The sequence below is a fragment of the Lucilia sericata genome, unplaced genomic scaffold, assembly GCF_015586225.1.
Source record: "Lucilia sericata isolate MDLA Ls3-8-SP2 unplaced genomic scaffold, ASM1558622v1 Contig000034F_arrow, whole genome shotgun sequence".
NCBI classification, from domain to species: Eukaryota; Metazoa; Arthropoda; class Insecta; order Diptera; family Calliphoridae; genus Lucilia; species Lucilia sericata.
This window is the reverse complement of record NW_023994072.1, coordinates 170507-195717: the sequence shown is the minus strand read 5'-3', so window position 1 is coordinate 195717 and position 25211 is coordinate 170507. Positions and strand designations below refer to the sequence as shown.

Here is a 25211-nt window from a genome sequence, read left to right as displayed (position 1 = left end):
AGAGTTTGTTTACTTGCAATTTACTTTAATAAAACGAAAGTCAAATCAAATTTAGTTTTAAAGTTGTTGATGACAATGAAATGTTAAAACTTAATTTATGAAAGATGAAACATACTTTAAGGGTAGTGTTTAAACGATGGAAAAGTAATGCCTACTTCTGTTTTATATATGTATGTGTGTATTTTCTTTGTTTTAATAGCGGTTACAAAAGAGAATCATATAATTTTTGTATAATTCTTTATATGGCCTTGTTACACCTCACAGTTATTCATTCAAAAGTTAAGGATGACTAAGCAATGTTTATATGTATTCATTAAATCTTGTATTAAAAATGTTTGTAAAAAGTGCTGCATACTTTTTTAAACTGTTATTTAATACATAATGTTAAGTATATTTCAAGGCTAAAGCTCAAATTTACTGCTGCCTATACAATTTTCTTTAGAATTTTGAATGTTTTTTTATACTTTCTTTGCTGGCAAACATTTATTAAAACTACACGTGTATGAACAATATATATCTTATTAAATATACATACGCATATATTTCTATAAATGTTTGAACAGTGGTAGGAAGGGCAACAACTTTTGCTAAAACTTTAATTGAATAAATTTAAACAAAGTGTTAATAGAATTAATCAAAAAAATAATTGTTTACAAAACCTAATATCAATTATATAAATAATTGAATTAATTAAATTAATAATTTTTTAATGTATTTATCAAATAATTAATTTAAAATAATATAGAGCAGACTTGAGATTCATTCTATAAAGGTTATAAGATATCGAATTTAAATCAATAGAACTGGTTCTATAACCTGATCCAAACGACAATTTATATACTAAATATATTGATATGTATTCGTTAAAGAATAAAAGTCCTAACTTGAGAGTTTAAATTAAATGAAAATAGGATCACTTCAGCTTCTCGAATAAAAACCTTGGAACTAGTGGTTTCTTTTAGAACTTAATCTCTCGGACAAGAGTTTTTTTAGTTCTTCAATAGTACATTACCACCAATCAAAATAACTGAAGCAATAACTAGTTCTGCACATTTCAATGGAGGTTCAATTCCCTATAACTAATTTCGAAACTCTGACCTATTGACATTAATAAAATAACTGGTTCTAAAATCGTTCTGCAGAATGAATATCTTCTCTTCTACACTTCCACTAAAACAGTTATGAACTTAACAATTTTGAAAAATATACGTACCCGTACGTATGCCTCAGCCCACTGTGCATTGTTAGCTGGAATTTTCAACTACGCACGCATCTTCTAAACATGTAAACATGTATTTACGAGTTAATATGTTTATAAAAAAAAAAAACAAACATAAATATTTAATGCTTCTTATGAGGTAGATGAATAAAAATTCTCTTATAAAGACTTATTTTTTTATTTAGAAAATTGCATCGTTAATCAAATTGTTGTTGTAAAAATGAGGGAAAACAAATTCTGGTCAAAACAAGTAAGGCATTCCGATTCTCCGATTCTAAGGGAATTTAGTGTTACGATATTCTTACTTCTTATAAAGGTATTAAATTTATTACAAACTCGATATTAATTCAAAATCATTAATCGTTTTGTGGAAGAGGACCACTATTGGGACTTGGATTAATGGATCAAAATCTACTGAGTTCTATAGAGCATTTTTATTATGAAAACTCATTTATTTACGATTTTATTGCAATACTGATATACTCAAGGGATTTATTGAGTATAAAATAATTTCATGACGGTGGTTATATATGGGGTCACCGATACTCATTTAAATTTGGTGAAGATACTAAGGTTTATATAAAATAATTATTTGTCTATTACAATACAATTACAAGTTATATTCTAACCGAATTTACCGAGCAGGGTGACGATGACCATACGGCGGTTATGAAGCAGACCTGAGTCTCTGATGGGTATAGAACCAACAGGATAGCACACTACCAACTAGCCTACTGGGGTACCTATTATATATGTACATATATAATATATTTATGTCGAATTTCATAAGTTAATTATGAACATAAAATAGATTTTCTGAGAGGGAATCATGAATGGGTGGGCTAGATCCGAATATATGCCGATTCAGTATGATTTATAGGCATATGAAGCCAATTTGTGCTAAATATAATACATAATAACTATGATAGTTTAAATTAAATTTCTAGGGAACAATTCTATGGGGGCTATACGATGTAAAATAACTAATTCTAAAAATAAGAATCTTAGAACTAGTAATATCTAGTAATAGAAACTCCATTTTGAGAATAAATACGTATGGTAGGAATAAGTGGGCCTTTTTTAAGGGAAATCAATCAAATGCGACCTGTAGTTTCACTGCTTTCGAAAAAAAACGCAAAAGAAGCGCGAAAAAAGAGGACCGACAGGGAGGGGCACAAGCCAGCGAGCGAGCGAGAGAGGAGCGAGCGAGCGAGCGAGCGAGGAGCGAGCGAGCGAGCGAGAGCGAGCGAGCGAGAGAGCGAGCGAGCGAGCGAGCGAGCGAGCGAGCGAGCAGCGAGCGAGCGAGCGAGCGAGCGAGCGAGCGAGCGAGCGAGCGAGCGAGCGAGCGAGCGAGCGAGCGAGCGAGAGCGAGCGAGCGAGCGAGCGAGGAGCGAGCGAGCGAGCGAGCGAGCGAGCGAGCGAGAGCGAGCGAGGAGCGAGCGAGCGAGCGAGCGAGCGAGCGAGCGAGCGAGCGAGCGAGCGAGCGAGCGGAGCGAGCGAGCGAGCGAGCGAGCGAGCGAGCGAGCGAGCGAGCGAGCGAGCGAGCTAGCGAGCGAGCGAGCGAGCGAGCGAGCGAGCGAGCGAGCGAGCGAGCGAGCGAGCGAGCGAGCGCCTAGCAGCTAGCGAGGGTCTAGCGACAGCGAGCGATCAGCGAGCTAGCGAGCGAGCATAGCTAGCGATCGATCTAGCCGATCTAGCTATCATCGAGCATCATCGAGCGTAGCGCTATCATCTATCGATCGATACTATATCGATCTAGCGATCATCTAGCTACCGATCTGAGCTACTATCTATCACTATCTATCTATCTATCATCTGATCTATCTATCTTCTATCTATCTATATATAGCGATCTATATCTATATCTATCTATCTACTATCTATATCATATCTATCTATCTATCTATCTATCTATCTATCTATCTATCTAGATCTATATCTATCATCATCTATCTATCGATCTTCTATCTATCTATCTATCTATCTATAACTCAAGAACTACGCATCTTATGGGACAAAACTTCAAATATAATAGCATATTCATGGGGTCGTTTCATTTTAAAATTTTAGGGGTATATATTCGGGCGCTCTACGTGGAGAACCCAATGTTCAATCAAGGGCCTGCAAAGCGGATCGGGCACCACAAGTTATAAATCAGTAGGGATATACATATATGCACTTTTGATAGTAACATAAAGTGGTATGAAATGTACGATTACCGATAGCGTAAGTAACACCTTGTAGCCTAAACACCCATACAAAATATGTGAAAGGTGCCCATAGCTGAATTAAACCTAGGCAATGTTTAATAGCGATAAAAGTAAAACATTTTAATTTAATTTTTATATACACACGTTCATCATTTTCCTGGGCACTTAGAGAACAAGTTGCTGCCAAAATATGGATACTTTTAGCATAGAGAATCAAGCACCTGTATATTTGCAATAAAAACATTTTAACTTTTAGATGGAAAATAATAATAAAAAAATGTCATTTTATGATTATTATTATTGCTAATGCTGTTGCCGTTGTTATTATTTATTAGGCCTTTTCTAAATCTTAAATACCACCAACAATAAAAAATACACAAAAGTCTACTTTTTATGTACAACCAAGAAGAGAATATGAGATTGTGTTTTTTCCATTCAGTTATAAACACACAATAGTCGTAAATTATGCATTGTTTTTTGGATATAAGGAATATTTTCCTTACAAAAAAATAAAGGCAATTATAAGTATCTAATATATCTGAAATATGTAGGTAAGCCATTACAAAAATTAATGAATTTTTTTACTCTCCCCCTGCCGCCCCAAGTAAAGTATGCTACATTTTAATTTCCTTAGTTAGACCCTAAAAATAAAACACATTTTCAGTTGGTTAGTTAAATAATATTGATTTTTTTGTTAATATATATTTAAGGGATTATTTTGTTTTATTTTTTTGATACTAAAATTAAGTGTCCAAGTAATTTTTTGGACAAGATGTATTTAAAAATATTTAGTTTTTTTTTGTAATTATTAATCTATTTTTATGATTTTATTTATTATTATGATAGTTTTAAAGTTAATATTGCATATTTGATAGTTTCGTTTACTTAAATGTTTAAGGTTTTTCTTTGGATTATAATTAGTTTTAAAGATTTAATTTAAATTTAATAAATGCTTGTTGTATCGTTTCTTTTCGTTATTTAGTATAATTTACTATAATTTTAGGTAGATTTTGGTTAGAGTTTATTTAATATGTTTTATAAAATTGTTTTAAAGGGTGGGAATAGTGGTTTTTAACAGAACTTTGGAAAATGAAATTATAAAGTGCCTTAAAGTAGGCTTTGAAATGTGCAGATAAAATAAAAATAAAAGCATGCAATATTAAAATAAAAATAAAATTATAGAAATAAAAAACTACAAAAGATCTAAACATCATAATTTTAAACAAAAGTCATTGATAAAAAAACTTTTGTAGAGTAAATATCGACTTTTATAATTTTTATACAAATCAATTTTTAGTTGACAACTAAAATCCTAAAAAAAGAACTTATTCCAGAGAATGTGGTCTTCAAATTTTCTCTTCTCAAAACTGTTTTCAATCTTGAAAATGTCAAGTAGAAAATTGTTTAGAGTATTTGAAAACTATTCCTAATAAGATGTGTTTGTTCTCTAAATATTACCTACAACCTGTTCCCAAGTTGTTAATGAATTAAAAAACTAGTTCCCAACTAATTTAGAAACGTATCTCTAGTATAGAACCAGTTTAAATTATTACAATTTAAAACAAAAAATCTTTGCTTAAAGAACTGGTTTGGTTTCAGATCCGTTCTATAGCAGAAATTTTGACTCTATTTTCTAGAAAACTGTTTCTGCAGTTAACAATTTCGAACAAAATTCATTGACGAGAGAACGAATGTTACCCCGCAATGGGTAATGGGTTTCAATTGTAATTACTTACCTAACAACATACTTTTCAATGAATACTACATATCGCCTGAATAACATAGAAGTGGTCTATTATGGTCTTACTAATAAATACTTTCTAATTCATTAGTCATCTTGCCAGTGAAGATACAGAAGCTGTATACGTTTTTTGAAGCGATTTACAATGACTACTTTTTCTAATTACTTGTAATCGTTTGTGGTAAGTACTTGCCTCAAATGAGATCACCGTGTTAAAATAATGACTTAAAATGCTATTGTGTAAGTAAATTTTATCATTGGGTATAGGTTATACGTTCTAGAATGAGTTAAACTGTTAGAATTGATTAAACTGTTTAATCAATAACTGAAACTAATTTCAATTACGTTTTTAATTAAAAAGAATTACTTTACAAAGTCTTTAAAGGCATTTTTTTAGAAAAGATAATAAGATTTCTAAAACTAAGTAGTTTCAATTTGATTTTCAAAATTATTAACGGAAAAAGTTTTTTGACCTATTTACGGTACATAGAAATACTGCCACTTTGTGTCAATTACCAAATTGTTTAAATCAAACAACAATTTGTTCAAATTTGCAATTATTAGTCAAACTGTTAGTTTGACTTTGGCTATGAAAAATTTCTGTAAAAAGAACATTTCTACATAATCTAAATAATTTCTAACAATTTGACACATTTTATCAGCTTTTGCTAATAAAAAATCACTTGACTTTTTTGGTGACAGGATTTTCTAGATAAAAATGAACTCTCAGCAAATGACTATATGATGAATAAAATTGAAAGAGGGTGAAAAAGGTAAAGGTTTTCATTACAATGAAATAGTTACTGGCAAATTAATGTTAAAACATTTATCAGTTTTGGGGTTTGACCGATATCCACCACCAATTTTCCTTTCAATATATGGTTGTTCTTACTGCTACTGTTCTTGTCAAGATAATAAAAATGGTGTTACAGCTTTTATTTTAATACAAAAAAGTTTAAATGTTTTATTTCTAAGATTTTTTATTTTCATTTGAGATACTAATGTTGTCAGGAAGTAAAAACTGTGATAAAAGTTTTTTTTAAGGCTTTAAATTATTCGAACAGCAAGTCGCAATGTAAACCGTAAAACAAACCATTAGACCGACCTAACAGCATGTTTGTCTTTTTTTAACTGTTTTATCATTTATCAAATTTTTTTTATAAAGTTGTCAAAAAATGTGACATTTATCCATAAGGCAAAAGGAAAAAGTTTAAAAATAAAAAAAGAAATTACTTGAAAAAGTAATTTAAATAAAATTTTAAATGATAAATTAGGAAAGAAAAGTTAAAAAGTAATGTTAAGGAATTATTAATTTTTGAGGATATGCTATTTTTATATTAAAATTTCTGTATATTTCTTTACTATTTATTTAATATAAAATTTTTATTAAAATTTTAATAAAAATTTTTCTATATATTTATATTTTATGCGTAATATGTATATTTTTATTTAATATTTTGTATTGGATTTTGAAACTTTCTTTTATATGTATGAGGTATTTTAGGTTATATAATTTTTATTTAATTTTTTTATATATATTTATAGTTTTTGTAAATTTTATAAAATTATTATTTACATGTTTTAGACTAGCACTGAAACTTGTTGACGAAATGTGCCCTTTTTCAAAATCATTTTAATGAAATGCTCTAAATGTTGCCTCTTTTCTGACCCTTTTCTTTACTAAGAGAAAATATAGGCCGATAACTCGGGCCTCTTTCAGCTAGTAAATTATAAAAAAGATTTCAAAAGGTGCTTAACAATGCACAAGGTCACATTTGCCCAATTTAAAACGACAAAAGACAAAATAAAAAAGTTGCTCGATTTTCGCGTTTTTTATATATGGGCAATTTCGTGTCAAGAGACCCAACTCAAAAAATAAATTTGGATGAAATTTGCACCATGGTTAGTACCATTGGATAGTAGGTCAGATACATGTTTTCAGCTCTATCGGTCAAGAACTGCAGGACTTAGAGGGGATCAAAGTTGGACTTTTTGGTCATACAGGGTTTTATTCAAATGAGTGTAACTTTTCACCTATTGGTCCTGGCAAAAACTGTCCAAAGGAGTTCAGAAAGCTTTTTCTTCAATGTTTCCAAAAAAAATTATTTTTAAAAAAAAAACTGCCTTTTTTGCTCAGTTAAAAGCTTATACACTTTCCTTTAAGGGCTTTATAGTCCCATAATGGGATGCGAGTGAGATATCTATCAAAAAAAATACATATTTTTTAACTCAAGAATAATATTTTTTTCAATATTTGACACTTAATTTTCCATAATTTTTTTCAAAAAAATAAAACCTAACTTTTGCGACCCCGAAATTTTTATAGTTATTAGTATGATCATCTAAAAAGGACATTAGGCTTTATTAATTAAATTTTAAAAATATTATATTCAATCTAATTATAACCTTGCAAAAAATGTAGGCGGTAATATAAGGACCACGCCCACTATATTTGCTGATTTTGATTAACTTGTTTTGAGAATGCTCTTTTGATTATTGTTTAAAACAAATTTATATGAATATATGAATTAAGCTTAAAAAATATGACTAAAATATTTGTATTGACCACGCCCACTTTTAAAATTTTGAAAAATATACTATAATGTTTAAAATAATCAACTATTATTAATAAAGTTGCAAATATTTTTGTTAAACTATTAACAAAATAATAGCAAAAAGTGGGCTAAATATTTGTTTGGGCATGGTAAAAAATATATTCGATTATGGTAGAAATTTTAATACATTTTAAGAATAATTTCAAAAATTGACTCGCATTTTTTCATGCATACGTAATCGAAATTTCGATTACGTTTCCTCATTCATTTACGCTACAATCGAAAATTGGTATTCCAACAAAAAAACGGAATCGTAAGAAAAAAAAAGAAGCAATTCCATTTTATTTCAATGCTTTAAGATTGTGTGTATTCTGCATTACGTTCGTAACTACGTTTTTGTAAGTTGTTATTTTAGTGAGGGAGCTTCGAATCGATATGCAGAATAACAAAGTTGCCAAACGGAGAAAATTTCGATTCGAATTGAAATGTAGAGTAGGGGTGTATATAAAAAGTAGGCGTGTCCCCATCATAACTACGCCTACTTATTTAAAGCATTTTGATCTTATAAAGCTAGATTCAGTTTGTCTATTATTAAGTTATTGCTTTTTTTGTACTCAAGAATACCAAAATTATCGCTAACATACATATGGGTGTGGACTTGATATAACCGCCCTCTTTTTTGGTGAGGCTGTTTTAACTCTTATTATGAACATACAGATATAAATAATATGAAGTCCGTACTTCTAAAATTAGACTTTTGTCGTACCAGTATGTACTAAATGTGACACTGTACAATGTTAGAAAAAACTTAAGGAAAGAGAAGAACTGGTTCCAAACTATTACCAAGGTATATCTAAAGATGTTCCACTATTAGTTCAAACGAAGATCATTGTAGTAATTACTGCTTTAGATATGTTATATAGAATCTATGCCGTTCTGTAATGCTTCCATATAATCCATTCTTAAAGTAGAAGTTAAAAAAATTCTTATTATAAAATTATTTTACAGGACGAATGTTGCTTTTGAATCTTTTAAAAAAGAGAGCAAAAAAGCAACATTTTTTTTTTACTTAAAATGAATGCTTTTAATGAAAAATGTAACAGTTGCGTTTTACACATTAAAAGCACGAATCCTTTTTTTTTTCAAAATAAACCTAATAAAATGCAACTTTATTGAATTTTTAAAATGTTGCTAGGAATTTGGAAACAGTATTAAATTAAAATTTACCTATTTTTTTGAGGGCAAAACCATATGCCTTTCTTTGTAAAAAAAAAAACACAAAGAGTGCAAAGAAAGAGTAATAGTGCAAGATTGTTGTTATTAAGCTAAGTTTCAGTGCGAATGTTTTTTTAACTAATAAATAATTTAAACTAAAATACAACATATATTATTTATAATTTTTCTAACATCAAGAGGTAGTATCAAAAAACAAGATATTTTACTAATTATAAAAAAAAATATTTACTATTTTTTTATATTAATGTAAGAGTTAATGAGGTTTTTTTTCTGTGAGGTAATACATATTAAATGTTTAGAAGAATTTCTATAAGAAATGGTTTTATTATAATTATTAACTTAACACTAAGAGCTACATTTATAAAGCCATCTTTTATAATATGTACACAATATTTACATAAGTTTTCCTTTTTTTTAAATTTAAATGCCAGTCTTGTTAATATTTTATAAATACAAAGAAGTTTTCTTTCAATATTATATAACTAACGCTAAAGGGTATGCTTTATATTGTAAAACTATAAGTATGCTGTAGTTTTTTATGTTATAAATGTCTCTTTATTAAATTACTCCTAATTAACTATTGCTTGTTAAATTTAAATTTCTTTTTGCTATTAACTAAATTTTCCGTTTTTTTTAAAGGATTTTTTTTAGATTTTTACCAGCAGTTTTATTATTAAATAGTATTTTAGCCTAATGTTATGCTAGTTAATTTAACTAATATTTTTTTTCTAATTTAAACACTCCTTAGCCTTTCTTCTTGCTTTCTTAAAAGTCATTCTTTAATATTTGTGCTATTTTTTGTATTTGTTTGTTATTGCTAGAGGTAGTTTTGTTATTTCTTTAAAAAATTTATCTATTTTATTTGATTTTTCTTTAAGAGGTAGTATCGTTTGTTTAATTATGTTTGATTTCTCTTACAATTGAAAAAAAGAAAAATAAATCTTTAAAAATAGGTAAAAATTATGTATAGTCATTAATTATGTTTCTTCTCTAGAACTGAAGTCTTGTAGCACGTGTATTTCTCTATTTAATAAAACAAACAAAAACATTTTAAATTACCAAAAAAAAGCAAATAAATTACCAAATTGTGTTTTAAACAACAAGAACAAAATGTACAGAAACCTTAGAAACAAACATTTAAAGCATAATTTAAGGGGTAAATAGCTTTACATTAATGTAGTATACTTTAAGGGCTGTTAGCATAGAATACCTACTGTTTATATAATTTAAACAAATTTCGTAATAAATTAAACTTTTATTTTGTAATTTTTGCAAAAAAAAAACATAATTTATTTGCTACTTGAAATTAAAACGGAAGTTTCACATTCACAGCCTATAAAGTGAAACAAAGAAAAAAAATCTCCTAAAATTTATTATATAGCCTGTTAAGAAAACATTAAAAACCCACTTTAAGGGAACGTGTGGTAATAAGAAATAAAAGCTAAACTTTTACAGGCAATGTTATTTTTATATTAGAAACACATAAATAAATTAATATTAAAGCATACTTTAAGATGCTAAGCTATAAAATATTGATTTATTTGCGTTTTTTTTATTATTTTGCCATTATTTTTGCAGAATTTGTAAATATTAGAAATTCAGTAGAATTAATTAAACTAGAAAAGTAAAGAAATTTGTTGGAAAACTAATTACAGCATACTTCAAAGTAGGCCAAAAGTAAACTAAATAAAGCATACTTTAAGGTGAAAGAAAAAAAAATAGAAGAATAATCTTTTTTAGTTTTATAGAAATTTGAGCAAAATGCTTAGTTAATAAACTCTATTATCCCTAAAGCATATGCTAGGTAAAAATGTTTATATTTGCCAAAACCAATCAAAAATCAAATTTGATAAATTTCCCTTTACATTTAGAAAACAATAAAATAATTTTTATATTTACAAAAGAAATTGATTTATTTATAAAAAGTCAATAGTATAATTACTACATATGATAAACAAATATTATTATTTGTTTATAACACACAAACCTTATTAGAAAACTAAAGTATACATTTAGGTGCTAGCACATAATGTAAACAAAATATTTACTTAAGTAAATAAGTAAAAATGTTTTGAATACACACACATATTCTCCAATACTAAACAAATCCTATATATTTTACACACTAAGCCCCTTTACAACCTGATTTAAAGATTGTAATAAAGTAACAGCCTAAAAGTATACATATATAAATATTATTATGGCTCCATAAAAAGTTTGTTAACCCTTAAAAGAAACTAGAAAGTTTTAGTTTGTAGATAAAATTTGAGACTTTCAAGGAAAACTTACAGACTTTAAGGTAATGAAAATTCTAAAAGAAATTATTAAATTTCTCAGTAATTCCCAAAGAAATATTTTCATTTAATTTAAAACTTTTCTTTAAGAAAATTAATTTTATTTCCTCAAAACATTTGTAAGCAAAATCATTTAAATAAAAATAAATTTATATTTTCCTTGATTTTTATTATTTTTTTGTTTAGGTGTAAAATGTTATTTTCACAACATTTCACATTTAAATAAAAAAAGCTAAAAAGTATAAAAAAAACTTTTTAACAAAAAACTTACAAAAAAATGTGCTAAAAAAATTTTTTATAGAAAAACAAAAGAACAATAAGTGAAAGTATCTACATATTTAAAATAAAAATAAAAAATTATAATAAACTAAAGGAAAAATATTTAGAATACAAAAACGAAAAGAAAACGAGAAGACCCTGAAAGAAGGCAATAAAAAAACCCATATTGTTATACCTACACACAAAGATACAATACAGTGTTAGAGAAAATATTAGCAGCAAAACAATGTAATAAAAGATTTTAAGAAAAGAAGTTTAATTAAATGAAATAATTCAAAAAAAAGATTAGCTTTACAAGGATGTTAAAATTATCCCCTTATATGCCTAATTTCAGGATTGTAATAAAATTATTTTGTAAAGCATACTTTAAGGGCTGTTAATTTTTTAATTTTGAAAGCTTACTGTAGCATTTCAGATTTATTTTGAGAAAACTTTCTTAATGAAACTCTTTTTGGATATACCTTTCTACAACTTCTAGAAAAACTTTTCTATATAAAACTTTCTCTAGCGAAATTTTTTCTACAGAAAACTCTTTCTAAATAATACATTTTATAGAAAACTTCCTCTAGAGAAACTTGTTCTATAAAAAACTTTTAAAAAAAAAATTCTATAAATACTTTCTAGAGAAACTTATCTAAAAAACTGTCTCTTAACAACTTTTGTTAAGAAAACTTATCTAATGAAAACTCTCTCTACAAAAACTTTTCTAGAGAAAACTTTCTATAGAAAATATATAGAAGCACAGATGTCTAAAGACATCTCCCTTTAGAAAATTTTTCCTAAAGAAAACTCTTTTTAGAGAAACTTTTCTTTAGAAAGCTTTTCCAAAGAAAATTCTCTCTAGAAAAACTTTTCTAAGGGGAACTCTCTCTAGTGAAACTTTTTAAAAGGAAACTTTCTCTGGAGGAAATATTATTAGCGAAACTTTTCTAGAGAAGCATTTCTAACTGCTCTAGCGAAAGCGTTCTAAAAAACTCTCTCTAGAGATACTTTTCTAATAAAAAATCTATTTATTAAAACTTTTATGAGAATTTTCTGTTTCGTGAGAAATTTCTCTGAGAAAACATTCTATAGAAAACTCTAAAAAGACATCTCTCTTTAGAAAAACTTTTCTAGAGAAAACTCTTTCTAGAGAAAACTCTTTCTAGAGAATCTTTTCTAAGGAAAGCTCTATCTAGTGAAATTTTTCTAAAAAAAAACTTTCTCTAGAGAATATAGAAAACTTTTATTAGAGAAACTTTTCTAAAGAAAACTCTCTCTAGAAAAACTTTGCTCTCTTTAGAGAAACTCGTGAAACTCTCTCTAGTGAAACTTTTCTAAAGAAGACTTTCTCTAGAGAAAATATTCTATAGAAAACTTTTATTACTCTTTCATAGAGAAACTTTTCTTTAGAAAGCTTTTCTAAAGAAATTTCTCTCTAGAGAAACTTTTCTAATAAAAAATTTATTTATTAAAACTTTCAAGAGAAAGTTCTCACTTCTAATATAAAAAACTGTCTCCATTTGAAATACAATTTTTCAAAAAAGCTTTTCTAGAGAAAATACAGTTTTAAAAAATTTTCTATTTTTTATTAAAAACTAGTCTCTTGCAATTATCGATTTACATGTAAATCTATAAGCATATTTTGACGCACAACTGTCTTGAAAAAATGTCATACACATTTCCGACAAGACAACAACAAACTGCCTGAACAAATGTGAAGGGAAAGGAAATAAACGGAAAAAGCGTGTTACACATAAAAATTCAAAAACATATACACCCACAAAATAGAAAAAAATACACACTGTATATATGTATGTACTATTAGAAAAGAAAATGTACCAATATATATGTAGATTTTCTTACAACATTTTCTTTCATATAAGAAGAATATGAAATGTTTAGAAATAACGAAAGAAACAAAAATTAAAGGACCTTCTTTAAATTAAAATAAAAATATACCAAATTGTCTAAAAAATCATGATGATGAGCTCATGTTTTTCAAAGATAATGATTTGAAAATAAAAGCCGTTCAAACAAAATTAACTCCTTAAAATAGGCAATCTAATGAAAACACCTAAAATTAGGCAATAGAATATAATGCTAAACACGTGTAGGACAATCAATGTTAAAAGTTAAAATTTTAGGGTAAAATAAAAACAGTTTAATCATAAGCAAATATTTTTTAAAATTGTTCAACAATTTAGAAAGACTAAAAAAAGTAAGTAAATTTTTCACAAATTACTAGATTTAATTTGAAAATTAAAAAAAAAAAATTAAATATTTATTTAAAATTTTTCTTTTAGAGGTTTTTTCAATATGTTTTAGTAGTATTTTAACGATGTTATTTAATATGCGGCGCATGTTTTTTTGCTTTTTTATGGTTTTTGTGACATCACACTTTACTTATTCGGGTTTCATTTACAAAATATGTATCAAATTGTAAAAAGGTTAAAAACCATAGACCCCCATCCAAAGAACCACAGTTACTAGTAGAAAATTTTAATAAAATTAATTGCTTGGCATAGTAAAATGAGTAAATTCAATATAGTTTTATAGTTTTTTTACATATAAAAGAAATATTTTCACAAAATCCCTTAATGTAGGCTACAACTATGTAGCTAAATACAAATAAACATAACCTCAACCTTAGTGAATTTTTATGTTTGTAATTTTATGGCTTGATTTTTTAGCAATCATAACAAAAAGTTATGAACTTATTTCCTGGTGTGAATAACTAAATAGTTTTTCTTTTTATATGGAATTTTATATAGAATCGTAAATTTTATTTGGTTATAAAATTTGTGTAATCACGGGTTTTATGAAATAATGAAAGTGAGAATTTTCTCAATAAATCATTTTTCAAAGAATAATTTTTAAAGATAAAACTTTCTAGAGGAACATTTCAAGATAAACTTCTCTGAAGAAAACTTGCTTTAGAAAACATTTTCTTAAGAAAAATGCCTCAAGAGAAATTTCGCCAAAGAAAATTGTCTCTACAGAAACAAACTTTTCTAAAAAAACTTCTCTAGCGACATCTATCTAAAGAAAGCTTTTCTCTTATTTCTAAAGAAAGCTCTTTCCAGAGAATCTTTTGTAGGGAAACCTCTTTCTAGAGAAGCTTTTCTACAGAATATTCTCTTTAGGGAAGCTTTTCTACAGATAACTTCCTCTGAACAAACTTTTATAAAAAACTCTTTCCAGAGAAACTTTTCTAAAGACAAACTCAGGAGTAAGTTTTCTAATGAAAATTCTTTCTGAAGAAACCTTTCGTAGAGAATATTTTGTAAAGAAAACTCCTTCCAAAGAAACTGTTCTAAGAAATTTCTTTCCAGGAAAATATTTCTACAGAAAATTTTCTGATGAAAACTCTCATAGAGAAACTTTTCTAATGAACCATCTCTCTTGGACAAACTTTTCTAAACTTTTTAATCTCTAGAGAAACTTTTTTGAAGAAAATTGTCTCTAGAGAAGTATTTCTAAAAAAATCACTTTTTTGATTAACTTTTATAATTAAATTTTTTCTAAAGAAATTTTTCTAAATATAAAACTTTTTCTAGAGCATATTTTGTAAAGAAAACTGCTTTCAAAGAAACTTTTCTAATGAACTCTCTCTCATGGAGAAACTTATCCATCCCTAGAGAAACTTTTTTGAACAAAATTCTCTCAAGATTAACTTTTATAAAGAAAACTTTATCAACGAAATTTTTCTGAATAAATATCTCTTTATAGAAACTATTCTAAAGAAAACCCTCCCTAGACGAAAAATTCCGAAGAAAACTCTCTCTTTTTTGAAAAAATCTGTATTTAGAGAATTTTTTTTCTAAACAAATTGTCTCCAGAAAGGGTTTAAAAAAATACGTTTTTGAAGAAAACTCTTTCAAGATTAACTTTTATTAAGAAAACTTTCTCTTTATACAAATTTTTGTAAAGAACCCCTCTCAAGAGAAAAAATACTAAAGAAACCCCTATCTATAATACTAGAGACTTTTTCTAATAAAACTCTATCAAGATTAAAATCGCTTGATTTTTATAAAGAAACCTTTTTCAAATAAAACTCTCTTCTTAAAGAACACTACTTTCAAACAAATTTTTATAAAGAAAATTCTTTCCAAGAAATCATTTTTACAGAAAAAATTATGAAGAAACTGTCGAAATGAAACTTTTCTAATGAACTTTCTGTCATGGAGAAACTTTTCTAAGGTTTTTTATCTTTAGAGAAACTTTATCAAATAAATTTTTCTAAATAAAACTTTTTCTATAGAAACGTTTCTAGAGAAAACACTTTCAAAAGAAAGAACTTTCTAAAGAAACTCTCTTCAGATAAACATTTCTAAAAAAACTCTCGGGAGGAACTTTTATAAATAAAGCTTTTACTTGAAACTAGTTTTATAATAAAAACTCTAGAGAAAAATGTTTAAAGAAAACTCACTCTAGAATGCTTAGAAATTTTTAAATTAGAAAAAGCTTTCTTTAGATCAAAATATGTAAAGAAAATTTGCTGCAGAAATTCTTTCTTAAGAAAATTCAAATAAAAACTTCTCTCTAGAGTTCTGTCTCTAGGGAAGTTTTTTTAAAAAAATCATTCTCAAGAAAAATTTGTCTAAAGGAAATCCTCTATAGAAAAACTTTTCTAAAGAAACTCTCTTTAGATAAATATTAAAAAAAAACTCTCGAGAGAAACTTTTATAAATAAAGCTTTTGCTAGAGAATCCTTCATAATAAAAACTCCCTATAGAGAAACATTTTTAAAGAAAATTCTTTCTAGAGAATTTTTCTAAATGAAGTTTTCTTTAGATCAAATTTTCTACATACGACTCTTTCTAGGGAGATTTAAAGAAAAAGTTCTCTCCAAAGAAACTATAAAAGTTTTCTCCAAAGAAACTATTCTTAATACAAATTTCTTTTTAGACAAACTTTTCTAAAGAAAACTTTATTTTTCTTAAAAATAAAACTTTAAAGCTTTGTTTACAAAACACCCAAGAAGATATGCTATAGTTTTTTTTCATTAAAAACAAAAAAAACAAAATAATAAATTAGTTTCACATAAAATTAATAGCATGACATGGCTATTTTCAAAGCATGCCCCAGACACCCACTATGATATGCTGCAATAAATCAAGTCACATAAACGTAGATAATTTCAAAACATTCAAATTCTTAATAAAACTGACTAGATCTCGCACACACAAACAATTTAAATTGTTTTGCAATTAATCAATTTAAGAAAATCAGCAACCATCAATAAGATTTCGTAAAAAAATTAAATAAAAATAAGTAGAAAATATAACGAAATACACGCACGCACTTAATTAAACGCGAATTAAAAAAAAAGATAAAATATAAGAACGCATTTTTTTAAATCTTAAAAACTAAATTATTTTCTTTATAAAAAAATCATATAAATAATTAATTAATAACAAATAAAACAAATTTTGTTTATTTTAACAGTCAATTGTTTTCATTTATTTCTTTTTTTTGTTTGTTTTTAATTTTGATAAATTTATAACAAGTTTAGTTTACTTTAACCAATTCTTAATAATTAAACTTAAACAAAAAAATCACGTGAGCGTGAAAATATAAAAAAGAAACAAATTTAGAAAATTGTAATAAAAATAAAATAATAATAAAATTAATTATTGTTTTCAGTTAATTTAAAGCTTTTTATTGTTGTTGTTGTTATGGTTTTGTTTTTATTAAATTACACATTTCAATATTCTTTGTAAAACAAACATCAAACCATTTTTTTTACTCTTCGTCTGTCTTTGTTTCTTTTCTTTTACTGTCACTTAATAATTTTTTGAGGTATTTAAGGTTATATTTTCAAATATGTTTATATTCAATTTATTTATAATATTTTATTTATTGGCTAATATGTATATTTTTATTTATTTATTTATTTTTGCTAAAAAGTTTTTGAGTTTTTCTTTTGAATTTCTCTTGAATTTATTTTATTTTTGTTGTTTTTCATTTATTTTATTTAATTTTCAATTTGTACCTTTAGCGCTCGATTTTAAAATTTTGTGTAAAAATTTTTATATTCATTTTTATAGTTTTCCAAATTTATTCTTTTCTTTATTTATTTGTTGGTTTATTTTCATATTTTGTGTAAAAAATTTATCTAAAATTTTGAACTTTATTTTTTTATGTTTTGTTTTGTTTATTTTATTTGTTTTATTAAGAGGTAGAGTAGTTAATGTTTTTGTTGTTTTTGTAATTGTTAAAAGAAAATTTAAAAAAAAATATATTGCAAAAAATTGTGTTAAATACTGAAAATATTATGGAAAGTTTTGCAGAGTTGGAAAAACAAGACTTCAGAAGGTAAGTGATACAGTTTCGAAATACGATTGGAACTACGAAATTATTTAAACAATTTTTTAAAGAAAACACTCGACAAATGTAACTGCAATATTTCATTTATGTTTCAAAATTACAACCTTAAGTAATCACAAATTCTAACGTTTTTCGTTATGGAACAAAGTCGGAAAGTTATTGCTAAAATTTTATTAAAAAACTGTAAAAAATATTCAGAATTTGTGAGATTTGCATTGAATTTTAAACTAATTTAACTAATGGAGAGTGATAAGGCCTATAAATACGATTGGAACTACGATCGTCCGTCTTTATATTGTAGAGATCAAAAGATGTCCCAAGCTTTTGAGATTTCTATTATGGCGTATATGTATAAAATTTACTGTTGACTTTATACATAAGATGATGTCGGTCATATACGCCATAATAGAAATGTCAAAAGCTTGGGAGTATGACGACTGAAAACATCTTGTAGAGAGTAATAAAAACTTGTAAACTTTTTCATGTCCAAAATCTGATGGAGAAAGTCATTAGATTTTCCCAAGTGTTATTAAACGCTTTTCAAAGATGTAAAGACATTGATTGCCAAATAACAGTTCTTTAAGTTGAAAGAGATACAGACATGTTACCCTGTTCAATGCCAACTCTTAACCGATCTAGTATAAAGCGAAAGAGGGCAAGCTCTTGCTTATCATAGATCTTAGTTAAATTACATTGTTATGCCTAATATCGTTTGCTGATCGTAACTGAGAACGATCTCAACAAAGCCAAATAACAAAGAGACTGAGATTTCATTCAACCATTAAGTTAAATGAAAGACAGAAATGTGTAGGTGTTGAACAAACAACTGATCACTATCATCAACTCAGAAACTGATATTACAGACCGATCTTCATCTATGGATGTCACAAATTCCAAGTACTTAAGCCAAATACTGCCTGAGATTTCCACAACCCGATCATGAATAAAACGTAAGAGCTTAAGTTTAAGTTCTTTCAAACCGATCTAGTATAAAGCTCATGAGAACAGGCTCTTGCCAAAAATCTTTTGCTGATTGAAAAGTCATTAGTTTTTTCCAACTTGTCTAAGGCGCATGGGAACCAACGTCTTCGATTACCAAATAAAAGTTTTTTTAAGTTCAATGAGAAACAAATATATGCATATGACTAATCATCCCATGTCTAATGTCAACTTTGGACTGATCACGATCACGGTCTAGAATCATCAGTTTCTGTGGCGATAACTGATGTTTCTGGACGGTCTTCAACTGAAGATGCCACAAAGACAAAGTACTTAAGCCATAAGCCAAATATATATAGTGCAGTCCGAGGATTAAACATCAAAGTTCCTGCAAACGGATCTAGTCTTAATTGGAACAGGATTAGCTCTTGAAATCATAGACCGCATATTACTACGTTACTTTTGGAGAATATCTTGCAGAAGCTAAGCTATAGCATGAAAATTATCTCTCTGACCCTAATGCCGATATCTTATAGAAAGAACAAGATATAACAGAGGTTATGCCTTTATTTTGAAGCTAACAGATAGGAGTTTTAGACGACTTTCAAGTTTTATAGATAAAGTCGACTTCACGTTGATGTTATAGAGAAATTATGAAGTCAGATTTAAATGCATACTTTAGTCAAAAAGTTTTGTTTTTTTCCGAATCGGTCTGGTGTTAACTAAGTATTATTCTGTAACTTGTTTATTACTTGATAATTTAAAATCGGATTAAAAAATGTACCAATTTATACTCATAATGCGCACTATAATTCAAAAATGTTTTCATTCAAATCGAGATTTAGTATAATGCGAATCGGTAATATGAAATTCGTTTCGAAATCATTAAATTTCAAATGGAACTATTAAATAAGATGCTGTAGTAGTAGTCCTTTAGAGTAAATGGTCGAGGACAATTTTATTTTCGAATACAAATATGAATTTGTTCGCAAATTGTTATAAACAAATAGGTGGTTTCTGTTATTCGAAATTCGATAACGAAATTGTTCGAATTAATGACAATTTTTATAAGAGTTCAATTTCGAATCAAAGTACACATGTACCAAGTGAAGACACCTGGTTCCGAATTTCCTCAAATGACATTAAAAAAGCTTTCGTATCGAAATCGCTCGAAATCGATATCGAAAATTACGATAAATTTTACTCAATCAAGTAAGCGATAATACGGCCACTGCTTTATCCTATATTTTTAACATAAACATTATTTAAAAGAAATAATTAATATTTTAACTAAAAGAAAAACAACTTAAATCTTGTTTTTCCAACTCTGTTAAAGAAATTTTCTTTTATAAAGAAATTAAAAATAAAACCAAAATTTATAATAAATTTTTTGTAATAATTTTTTTTATTTTGTTCGTCTTTAAAACAAAGAAAAATGTGATGTTTGTTTTTTCGATAATGAAATATATAACAAAAATAATGTTTATAAAAATAATAATAATAATAAAAAATATTAAATTAACAAAATTAAAAACTAAAAAAAAAAAACACTTATGGATTAAATACAGCTTTGCTCTATATATACAAAAAAAGCAACAACCATAAATAAAGAAAAGAAAACTAAAAATTAAAAAAAATAATAAATTGTTGCTTTGTATAAAAGAAAAAATTTGGAAAAAATAAATAAAAAAATAAATGTTATTTACAGAAAAAAAGTGTAATAACAAAAAAAAACTTAAAAAATACAATTAACAACTTTTAAAGAAAATATTTAAATTAAAAAAATATGAAACTTAGTATAACTAAGTTAAAGCAGGTTTTAGTTTTTTTTTTTAAATTAAATTTTCTGGTTGTTTATTTTTTATGTTATATAACAAATAGTCTCTATTTTCTTGTTTTTTTGTTTTGTTTTAACAAAACAAAAGTGTTTGTTTTAGAACACTTTGTTTTGTGAGGTTATTTTTACACTAATTTATAAACTAAACTACTTATAGACTAAAAGAATATACTACTACGACTATAGTTTTTTTATATTATGTTTAAATTGTTTGACTAATTGTTTTCTTTTTTAATGTTTATTTTTTTAGTTTTATTTAATTTACTCGTTTAAATTTATAACACTAAAATATAATTAAAGCTTAATTATTAAATAAATTCTTCGAAAATAAAGAAAAAAGTAATTTTTGTTTAATATTTGTTTACGATATAATTTATATAAAATCGATCCATTTACAAGGTGAGAGTTAAACTAAAAGAGAATATTTTTTTTTTTTAAATTATATTAGAACAAATAAGTTCGTGTTTATTTTTTTATACAAATATCTATTTTAAAAACTCTTAAACACTTTAAAGTAAAAAAAGTTAAGGTTGGCTGTTGGTAGGGTATAAAATGCTAGGATATATGTTCTTCCCTTGACCAAACAAAAACCTTAACAATGTTATACTCAAAGAGTTTTAAACAGAGTTTTTAAAAAGTTTTTAAAAAGGGGGGAATAGTAGTAGACTAATAATGTATTTCACATTGTTTTTGTGCTAAAAATTATGAGTTCGTTTAGAAGTTTTTAAGTTCTAATTAAAATAAAATTTAAAATTCTTTAAAATAAAATGAAATAAGAGGCAGGTGTTTGTAATAATTATGCGTTTGTTTGTTTGTTTTGTTGTAGGTTTTGTTCTTAGTGATTTTTAAGCGTTTCTTTTTGTTTTTGTCGTTTTTTTGTTTTTGTAATCCTAATATTAAAATCATTATGCTTTGGCGAGTTTTGTTTTGGGTCTCATGGGTACAATACAGTAACCGGCACTTACATCGCAACCACTAATCAAAAGATTCTTCAAAACACTGTTTGATTGTTTCTGCTGTTGTTGTTTTTGCTGTTGCTGCTGTTGTGTTAAAGCTTGATTTTCATTAGAAGACGACCATCTTGTTTCCAAAACAGTTTTTGTTGTCTTAGAAGTTGTTTGCTGTTGCTGCTGTGGTGTTGTTATCAATTGTTGCAACAATTGTGAAGTTGTATTGGAATTTTGCATATCCATTATATTGCTTTTTAAACGTTTGGATTCCAAGGCATTATTGTTTAACTGATTGTTGGACAAATGCCTTTTATTGGCAGTCACAGCATTAGAGCCGTTGTTGGCTGTGGCTTGTATATAAGCAGTTTTAATAATATTTTGCTGCTGTTGTTGTTGTTGCTGCTGCTGCATTAAAGGCTGTTTATTTTCAATAATCTTTATAGTAGCCGTACTTGTTATGGGTGTCAATTTGATGGTATTCACTTTATTTAAAGTTTTTGTATTGCTTTGCTGTTGCAACTGCTGTTGCTGTTGTATCAATACGTTTTTATTATTATTGCTTGTGGTTTGTATTGTTATCAATGGCACGGCATTTATAATAATGTTTTGTGTTTGTTGCTGCTGCTGTTGCAATTGCATATGTAATTGTTGTTTACAGTCTTCTTGTCTTAAATTATCCATTCCTTGTTGCTGTTGTTGTTGTTGTTGTGCTGTTGTAGCAACCGCAACATTATTATTTGTTGTATTTGTATTCTCATTTGTATTGATTTGTAAAAATTCATTCCAACAATCCAAATTTGTTGCTAATAAATAATATGAGTAAAATTTTTATTTTAATAAATGTTTAATCAACAAAATAATTAAGAAAAATAGCAAGTTTTTAAAAAAAAAGAGAAAATTTTAAAATTTGATTTTAATTAGCAAACACATTTTATTTTCAATTTATAAATTAACCCAAACAAAATGTTTTAAATTGTATTAATGACTAATGTAGTTATTTCATACATTACATGGTAAGGAGTGTTCGTTATCCAAAATTAGTAGTATTGGATTTTGTTGAATAGGATTTGCAGTCAATTGATTAGAAGAGTCTGTCTTACGAACAACATGTTAGTGGTTCGAACTCTAGTTGATATCTCTATACAAATTCCAAAATACATTTCCAACTACATTCGAAAACGTTTTCAAATCGCTATGAAACAGTTTTAAATCAAGGTGAGTAGAAACGCTTCTGAGTTACTGATTGGCTAGCTAATGTATGAAGAAACTAGTCTCAGTGTCAGGGTAAAATGTTGTTACATGCCAGTTGTACAGTCCAGGCATGCTGCCACTTCTCGGGGGATCAAAATTGAAAACATACAGGAAGTACGGGTTGATTAACCTAGTATTAGGTAAAGCAATGAGGACGTTAAAGTCGAGCTTGAAGATGAGAATTTGGGCATAGTACAGGGACGTGTTCTAACAACCTACATTAAAGACTAGTTCTGACTGACCTAAATTTAAATGGTCTTCTGGGATTATCAAATGTCTCTTTTGGTGATACAAGTGCCACACGGGAGTTGGAGTATTTAGATCTGCTGCTTGAGAGGAGCATACTCACAGTCGGAGGCTTCTCTTATTGATGAGGCTAAACTAAGCAGAGAAGAGAAGACTATACTTTCTATAACATGATCGGCAAAAGGAGAAGGAACTAGACATTGAAGTCTCTTGTCTTTCTAGATGAGATGACAAAGGCAGATTGCTTAACGTTCTTGTCCACTTTTTGACTTTCTTTCTAACTAATTTCAAGATCATTTCATTTAACATTTGAAAATGAAAAAGCTTCTCCTACTGACCAGTGTTAGCTAAGGAGAACACTAGAGAGAAAATTTTCCTGTTCGGCAGGTAGGGCGATTGCCGGACGAATGAAGAAAGAGAAGGCGAGGAACTAGAAATTGTCTCTTGTCTTTCTAGATGAGATGACAAAGGCAAATTCCTAAACGTTCTCACCAACGTCACCAACAAAGCGTTAGTGCCTTTTCGTTATCGTCCACATTCTGACTTTCAGGCGAGGAACTAGAAATTGAAGTATCTTGTCTTTCTAGACGAGATGACAAAGGCAGATTCCTAAACGTTCATTTCAACGTCACCGACAAAGCGTCAGTGCCGTTTCATGATCGTCCACTCTTTTGGCTTTCTCTCTCACTATCTTCAAGTTTCATTTCACATTCGAAAGTGAAAACTTGGGAATTTTTCCGTTAATGAATCGAAAAAATCATGCTTTGTGAGAGAATCGCGAACAACTATTTGCCGTTTAACAGAGGGAAACGCTCATTGCGAAAACACTGCCTGCCATAAACACTAAACTTGTTTACACTTTAAAATTAAACAATTTTCTTTAATTTAAATCAAGGTTTTTTACTATTTATCTGTTATTAATAGAACTTTTGTTATTATTTCCATAAGAAAATTGCTTAAAAATAATATTGTCCCTGAACTTGGGCATATAAATGAAACAAAATAAATAACAAATTAAAAAAAAAAAATAACATAAACAATGTCTAAGAATTCTTATTTTCTCAAATATACAACAATATAGCAGAAAAAAATTAAGTTATTAACAAAATATATATTGAGTTCTAGAAACGCTTGGAGACAATAATATTTTGCATGGTTAGAAGTATGATACGGAAAAATATAAAAAAATAATAATAAATTAATTTATTAAGAAATGTTTATCCAATAAAATAAAATAGGGGAAGACGACACAGTAGCACAAGCACAAGCGTAGGCCAGCATAGAATTTTCCTTATAATAAACGATCCACAAAAGCATATGTATATCTATAGGGGGATTAAAGAGTAAAGGAATAACAGCATTTTCCATATAACATTTTTTTTTTGGGCAGCTTTTTTTTTCAATACAAAAAAATCATAAATTTTGAAATAAAAATCTCTAACATATTTTTAATAATTGAAAGAGTTTAACAAAAACAACCAAGATAATTTATAGTTTTTTTTCTATAAAAATAAAAAAACTTTTAATAAATGTCACGTGTTAATAACATGATGATGATATTTTGGAAAAAATCAACAAAAAATAATATTAAATTTAAACAAATTGTTGACATTTTTCTTAAACGCGTGGTGTCAAAACTGTAAAATTTTCAAACATGTGACATTTGTATATGTATGTATAAGTATGAGTTTTTAAGTTCAATAGACAATATTTATTTTGCTTGAAAAAAAAAAAAAAAAAAACAACCACAATAAACGTTTAAAGGTCTATTTTTATTTGATACTAGTGTTTGATGTGTCAAACTTATCACTCAAATTTGACAGGTTTGTGTAATATTTGAAAAAAAAACTGTTATGAAAACATTTGTAAAAAATGTGTTGAAATATTTTAAAGCTTATTAATGTATTGCAATAAATTGCAATTAAAGTTAATTATTTTAAACACCCACACTTATACTTTTATTTAAATTTCTTCAGTTTACGTAAAGGAAAGTTTTACTTTCTCTATTGTCATTAATCTAAAAGGAGAAGTAATGGAAATTATTTCTGTTGACTTTTATCAGTGTTAATTATTGGATGTGTTGTCTTTTATTTTTTGTTCTATTTTTGTTTTGTAAAATGTATTTAAAAATTAAAAATAATT

General features: G+C 27.1%; 1 protein-coding gene across 1 annotated transcript in view; it reads right to left on the bottom strand.

Moving 5' to 3' along the window:
• The window catches only part of LOC119612461 (protein similar), a gene marked incomplete at its 5' end in the record, with an annotated part of 134981 nt that overhangs the window by 10038 nt on the left and 99732 nt on the right, over nucleotides 1-25211 (bottom strand). Inside the window, one exon of the mRNA XM_037968271.1 lies at nucleotides 21588-22375. Within this exon, the coding sequence (XP_037824199.1) occupies nucleotides 21588-22375 (788 nt within the window). The remainder of the gene's footprint in view (nucleotides 1-21587; nucleotides 22376-25211) is intronic.